The sequence below is a fragment of the Alligator sinensis genome, unplaced genomic scaffold (assembly GCF_000455745.1).
Source record: "Alligator sinensis unplaced genomic scaffold, ASM45574v1 scaffold690_2, whole genome shotgun sequence".
NCBI lineage: Eukaryota > Metazoa > Chordata > Crocodylia > Alligatoridae > Alligator > Alligator sinensis.
Genome location: NW_005843265.1, coordinates 98,459 through 106,279, shown reverse-complemented (window position 1 = coordinate 106,279; position 7,821 = coordinate 98,459). Strand labels below are relative to the sequence as shown.

At 41.0% G+C, this 7,821-nt stretch overlaps 1 protein-coding gene across 1 annotated transcript in view; it reads right to left on the bottom strand.

Annotated features, from left to right (window-relative positions):
* Window positions 1-5,860: 5,860 nt before the first annotated feature.
* DYNLRB1 (dynein light chain roadblock-type 1) overlaps window positions 5,861-7,821 on the bottom strand; it is a 13,845-nt gene continuing 11,884 nt past the window's right edge. The window contains exon 4 of the mRNA XM_006038147.3: window positions 5,861-6,383. Coding sequence (XP_006038209.1) covers window positions 6,340-6,383 — 44 coding nt within the window. The 3' untranslated portion in view covers window positions 5,861-6,339. The remainder of the gene's footprint in view (window positions 6,384-7,821) is intronic.

Here is a 7,821-nt window from a genome sequence, read left to right as displayed (position 1 = left end):
TTGGAAGGGGTCCCCCCCAAGAGCAAAATCAGGAGGCTTATATATTTTTTAACAGTTGCTTACAACTCACGTGATCATATAGTGAAATTAGCATGAAAAGCGGCTATAATATTACTTTATTATTTCTTTGCTGTAATCAGGATGGGAACTAATGGGGGAGGCGAGGTTAGTTCACAAACCTCTTTCTTGCACCTGCAAATCAGAGTTGTACATACTTTTTGCTATCTTCAAGGCCGCGGTGAGCGAAGCAGTTGCAGAGGAGTTACAAAGAACAAACACTTTCTCTTATCTGTTCTACTGTACAGAGCCAGCAATTCTCCACAAAGCGGTTATGTCATCTTATAACTAAAATAGTCAAAGTTTAAGGCATATTTTTTTTCTGATTCCACAAACTGTAGTGAATTGGATCAAGGAAGCAATGCGACTAAGCTCTGCTGGCATGGGGAAGTTTCTTTCTTTACAGAGTACACCTGCTAATTACATCCCTTTTGTTATAAAGGAGTTTGTTTTCTTGTGATTGAATATGCACTCTCAGGTCTCTTCAAAATCTATTTATGCAGATCTGGATGAAAAACTTGGAGCTGTGATTCTACAGAATTCCCTCCACTTGACTGTACTGGGAGAATGAATACAAGTTTGGATAAACCAAGGGGTTTCGTGGTATAAAAGATGCATGGCAGAAGACACAACTTGGCTTCTCATCCAGGATGATTTTGCATAAGTGAAACAAAGGTAAATGAGACTGTATTAATAATGCAGTAAAAATAACCCCAGCATTTTCTGCATCTCTGTTTCAAGAGCTAGGAGTGTGGTGCTGTAGGACTCAATCCTGCTCTTCCTGAAGCCAGTGACAGATTTCCAGAACCTTTTGTGGGAACCAGATTAGAACCAAAAAAGAAAGAGTGGTGGAAAGAGGAAAGGAGGGATCCAGCTGTTTTCTAGACAACTGAGGGGGCTCACTTCTTTCCTAAGAGTGGCTTTATGCCACTTCAGCATCAGGCCACCACTCTAAAGCTGGTTTGTGTTGAAAGATCCTTAATTGCCACCTAAAGTCTTGTCCCTCTAGGGCTGTGTCTACAGTGGAAGTGCTTTACCAGTGTAGCAACATTAATGTACTACACCAGGCAAGTCTGTAGCTTGGATCCAGCTATACTGGCAAAAAACACACTTTGGATGGGTAGAGGGCAGCTGCTCCTATTGGGAAAATTAAGCTATCCTGGGATAAGTACAGTTTTGGAAGTATAAATGCAGCTATGCAAGGGCGTCTGCTGTCACAAGTTGAGCCAGTCAGGGACCAGACCTCACATCCCTGACAGCTGTGCTGACAGAATTCTGTACCGTAGACTTGAGCCTACAGTGAGGTTTCTGCCCATATGACTGTCTTGGTAAAACACACTAGCGCGGGTGGTGTTTCATTGGTTTAACTGTCCTTAAACTGTTATAGCATCTGCTGTTTCAGGGAACTGCCATGGTCATACCACTATCAGAATGGCTATTCTAGTACAACTGCATATACACAAGGCTTCATGAGCATAGTCATGCCCATGTGAAATAATCACACTGCTAGGCAGAGCTATGCTGTTAGAACACTTGTGCATGGACCAGTTGTTAGGATTTCCTATGCTACTTCCTTCCCCAGGTGAGAGGATGAATGACTGGCTTTCCAGTCATTGCAGGTTGCTGTAATGCCTGCTGGGAACCCCTGGTGGTACCATAGATTAGAAGCCTAAATATTGCTGTAGTTTAGGCCTGGGGACTGGCCTGTCACAAAGTAGTCCTGGGTTCGTGGCAGTGCATTAGTGGTTTAAAACTGCCTTGGTGCCCTTCCCATGCTGTACTAACTACTGTTCAACTAGAGAAGAGGGCTGGGTCACAATATTTAATTTTTGTTGTGACAATCTGTCTTGTTCTACAGCTGATGTTAACTTTTAACAGCAGAGCCCTTGTCTTAAGAACTGTCATCAAAGCTGGGAAATGACATAGTACTTCCATCTCCTGTTGTGTTCTTTACCTGCATTATGGTGGCTGGTAGGAGGTACAGAATTATTTTCTATCTTCAGGTACCAAGAAAAATCTTCCAATCTAATCTTTACAGCTATCATTGGAATCAATGAGCTAAATATGAACAAGGTGCTCTAATTTCAGAGTAAGTTTCTACACATGGCATTATTGAGCTTTAAATTCACACCATTCCTTAATCTGAATTAACTTTCTATAGACTGTGGTTGGGTTATTATTCTCCATCCACACCAAGTGACGTTTTAAATCCCTGTTACTCCAAACTATTAACTTGAATGGGTATTAAGAACTATTCATCCTTTTGCAGGGTTAAACCATGTAATTTCATTGCAAGTCCAATTGTTCAACATCTTGCAGAAAATGTTTATCACCTTGCCAGACTGTGCCTCTACTTCCACAATAGGGTTACTTGCATCTGTTTAAAAAAATCCCAAAACAATCAAAGGGGTAATTATGTTAAGGGATTGGCCCAAAGTAAGTTCTTATTCTTTACAGTGCATTAAATACCTCATTGTTCACAGAAGTCATGTTGCCAACAGCTAGCGAAGGCCAAAGCACATAAACAGGTCATAATCTCCAGTTCTCTAGGTATGAACCATAAAGCATGTATACGACGCTTGCACTTATTTTTTTCTGTCTTTTGTCAAAATTCAGATTTGAATCTATTTAGTCATTTTGTGCCGTGAAAATTAAATTAAATTGCAGTGCAATTCATAGGCATTATATAATTTCTGATGTATATTAGGAGCAGCTCTGTCTGCAATGTAATTTAATAATGTGTATATGAACCCACTGACTGATGATGTCTTTGAAATCAGTCTAAGAGGAGGGATACTGAGATCTGCAGACTGCAATACTCTAACACTACTTAGCGAATATGTTTCCTGAACTAACTGAATGAGCACCCATTATATCTTGGGTAGAACTGAAAATTAAGAGGCAAATTGTTTGGTACATCAGGAGTATATAGAAGGCAGCTGTCTATACCATTCGCAGTCAGTTTTCATTGAAATAAAGTTTTTTTTGCCCTTCTGCTTGCAAAGTTGATGTAAAACATGAGTCAAGTATAAATTAATGCCTGCCCAAGTCTGCAAAAAAACTCAAGATAAGGGCTTTGAGAACTGTGAGCCCCTTTAGTTGTCTGACTTTGAATCCCTGGAGATGCCATAATTTTGCAGATATACATTTGGCAGTTTCCTGAGATACAACAGAATTTGTCATCTTTGTGGCTGAATCCACAATTTAATTGCAGTCAGATATCTGGATCTCTGCACCTTGCTGGGACTTGTCTGCCCTCCCTGTGAGGGGAAATTAATTGGATTAGAAACCATGTACTGCACAAACAAGCAGGACAGGGTTAAGAAGCTACAGCTAGCATAATCTACAATACAGACTTCTGATGGCATAGCTGACTCAGTTGGGAAAGGAAAGGAAGAGGTGTGATCCCTGATATGGTTGGCAGAATCCCCTAATGTAGATTCTGCTATCCAGTCAAAACTATAAGCTACTTGTATAGGATGTTTCATTGGAATAGAGTGTTCCTACAGCAATAGAAAGCATAGCTTTCCTGGTATGCTTGTGCTTGGAAAAAGGCACTTTTACTACATATATGGCTCTAGAGTCCTGTTTGCAGCCTAGGAACAGAGGAGCCCTGAAGTGCAGCCTGGACAGCTCTTTGTCTTAGAGAACAGAACAACTGGAAAGACCTGGGCCACAGAGAAGATGAAACTAGTGGCAAGCTCCTTTTTTCCCCAGGTTACAAGATGGGAGAAGGAGCTGGACTGTCTAAGGTTGACACCAATGCCATGGAGCCATTCAGAAAATGCATTAAAAAAATCCATGAAAAATAATCATTGTTGAACATAACCATTAATTTACTGAACATCAAGGACTATATTCAAGTGCACGCTATAGTTATGTGTATTTGGGGGGAGGAAGGAAGAACATTTTATGAGCTAAATCATCATGGTAGAATTTAGGTGTTTGTAACACAAGATTACACAAGGCCCTCTCAATAACAGAGAGAGTACAGATGACTTCTAAATGAGTATTCTTAGTAACTTAATAACCTCAAAGAACAAAAGGCATCTACAGTTCCTGTACTGTGAACTGTCTTCAGAAACTGCTTTTCTATGTATAAAGGCCAGCTCCTAGTATATTGTGATTGCCATTGCACTATAAACAAAGAGCATTTAGATGGCTGTTAGCCACAAACATTATTAAAACAGGAGATGGAGAAATGTACCAGATCTTTTCCAGTGGTCATTATGTATAAAGGCACAACCTCACATAAAACGTTTCTGTTTCCATCACTTTATTTAATTAGAGACACAACAGTAGATCCTCACAAAACTGTGATTAGAAGCCTGAAGGAAGGATGGGCTTTTGTATGGGAGACTTTAAACTAAGACGCTCTCACTCATTAGGGATAAAAATCAAACAACAGAAAGTTAAAAGAACTTCTCCCAGATACCCTATGCCTTCCTGTAACAGAAGGACAGGAAAGGGGTCAAAATTGAGGGGCATATTATACGTCACTAGCCTATGAATTCACTATAGAGGGGATTAAGATAAAAAAAACAACAACAGGTAAATGAGGTTTTACAAGACACATGGCATATATATTTAGAATGAGAAGCATATTAGATACAAAAGAGCACGTGTAATTACTGTTCCTGGACAATTACTTCAATTGTATATCTACCTTGCGTTTATAGGATACCACAATCCAACTTGCCTATACAAATGTATTTTGCACGTGCAACAGCATGCCTAAATTGTTGAAGAACCAGACCTATTAACAGAAGTTGTGTGTACATTAAAATACCACAGAAGCAATTCATCCTATTCCTTCATAGCAAAGGATGATCACTAGGAAAGTGAATAAAAAATTTTTGTACCCTTTTCTCACACATTTATGGTTGAACAAGCATCTAGGTAGGTGCCTGGCAAGACTGACTACTAGACCAGCAGTTCCCAAATGAGGTCACAACATCAGTGGATGGGGTCATGATAAACAGGGACCTGGGGTTTTCCATTTGCTGCAGAAAAACATGGATTTTCCCCTTTAAAAGAGAAAATAATGGCTTTCTCCTTTAAAACACAAAAATGCTGGAAAATGCAGAATTCCAGCCTGCAAGGGGCTGCTTGGCATGGGGGGAGTAGGGGAGGGCAATCAGAAGCATGTGTGTGCACATGCATGTGCCAGTCACAGTTGGAGTACTATACCCAGTTCTGGGCTCTGCACTTTAGGAAGGATGTGGAGAAGCTTGAGAGAGTCCAGAGAGCCATGCGCATGATCAGAGGACAAGAGAACAAGTCTTATGAGGAAAGGCTGAGAGACACGGGACTCTTCAGCCTGGAAAAGTGAAGGCTCAGGGGTGACTTGGTGGTGGCCTATAAATAGATTAGGTGTGTGCGCCAGGAACCGGGAGAACATCCGTTCACCAGGGAAGACAAGGTCTAAAACAAGGTCACTAGGGGAAGACAAGGTCTAACGGTCACAAACTCTGGGAAGACCATTTTAGACTGGACATAAGGAAAAACTTCTTTACTGTCTGAGTTTCCAAAGTCTGGAACAGACTCCCCCCAGAAGTGGTGCAAGCACCTACTTTGGATACCTTTGGACGACTGGATGCTTATCTTGCTGGGATCATTTGACCCCAGCAGACTTTCTGCTATGAAGTAAAGAGCAAATTCACTTTAAGTTGTCCTTCATAGAAATTATAAGATCAACAGAAAAATATTGCACCTTTCGAAGGCTTGCATTAAGAAATCCACCCAATGATAAAAAAATCCATTAAAATCTTTATAAGACAGAAGGGAGACATGACAAAAATAATCACTGGTGACATTTTTATTAAATTGATGTCACAAAAGCTTTGCAAAATAAATCATAAAAACAACAAAATAAGAGACAAGGCAAGTTTGTTTCATATTTACAGCCGCCATATTTCAGACAGAGGTGACAGGAGTATGTAAACCATACAACAATTTTTTTTTAGAACACATTATTAGAGTTTATATTATATTATCTTTTTAACCACTGAAAGAAATCTGTGCATTCCCAACTGCCCAAGGTACCCGATTCCAATCCTCAGACTCTTCCTTGGAATGACTTTCACATATATATTTTACATATATATAAAAAAAAGTTAGAGACACTTTTATCTCTTTGTAAACAAACAAAAATCCTCAAGTTCATTTTTCCAGGCATTAATAAGGTAACACAATAGAATTAATACTAATGCTTTATTTTTTGGCTATTAAATTAAAAAAAATATTGAGTGAAAGGTGAAAACAGACTAATTTAGGATAATCTTATTCTGCTGGATTCTGGATAACAATCAGGAAGTAGTCTTTATCTGTAAGAAAAAAAGGAAAGTTAGTGGCCCATTATTAGTATTCATTTATTTATTACAATAAATAACTAATAAATGTATTTTAATTCATATGTACTTGAATTCCTTTGCATTTTAACATGCTATGAACAAATTGAAACCAACAGCAAAAACTCATTAATGAACAAAGCAGCTTTAGCACACACATCCATGGCCAATCTCATCAGTCTCTCTAATTTTATCATGGACTAATACAAGTAGCCTCTATGCAACAGGATGTTCCCAAGTAGCAGTCCCAGATTACCTCTCAGAATTTGCTTCCAACTCATGCATGAACTCATGGAACAAAGGTGGGCTGAGCACGATGGAAATCCCTACATCCCGCAGGCAGATTACAGAATCACAAAATAGGAGGGTTGGAAGGAACTTCAGGATGTCATGTAACCCAACTCCCTGCTCAAGGCAGGATCATCCCTAAGCCATCCCCATCAAGTGTTTGTCTAAGATTGCAGGACTACAGTCACCATACTTGTCTTCGGTCTGAAATAATGCTCACTACACCTTTTCTTCTTCCACATGGAGATTCAGGAGCACTGAATCCACATAAGCAGTGTATTTGGCACTAGCACACAAGGGTCCTCCATGCCATGTGTAGGCACTCTGCCTGAGTCATCACCTTCTCAACACAGCCCCCACCACAGCTCTGATTGGAGTGAGGGGCCATCTGTCCTAGGTGAATTGCAACCATATTGCCCCAATTTCTTGTTTGTGACACTTATCCAGTGACTGAATGAAACATGCAGACCTTCTCTTGGTTAGGTATTTTATGCTTAAGTTTCCCCCAATGCTACCATTTAAGTGAAGTAAATGTGTTGGTAATCACTGCTGGCACCATAAGCTGCTTTAGTTTTACTCTGAAACGTGGGAGCAATGGTGGTAAATTAACCCTGTGTTAGAAGGGACTTTCTAGATCTGCCAGTCTAATCCCCCTGCTGCAGGCAACCACACCCTATAATTCCTTTTCATAAACTGAACAGGCTCTATCCCAGGGGTGGGCAAAATACAGCCCATGAGGCCATTCTATCTGGCCCATGGGGCCCCTAAACATTTTTGAAAATTAATATTTTTCTGTCTTTGGTTCCTGTCAAAAATGACAGGAACCAAGAGCAGTAGAACCCAGGGGAAGCCCAGCGGGCTCCCGCAACAGCAGGGCCCACCCAGCCCCACCCCCACCCAGCTGGAAGCTGCAGCAGGGGCTTTTGACCTGGGACCACGTGGCTGCACCGGTGCAGGAACCTCAGGTAAGTGTGTGTGTGGAGGGTGGGGGCAGGGAAGGAGCTGGTACAGAATGCAGGGAAAAGCGGCCCCTCGCCCGCCCTGTGGCCAGCGCTCCCTGTTGCAGCTGCTCATAGTCCACGCGGGGCTGTCCTGAGCAGGCACAGGCAGCCCTGTGAGGGCTGAG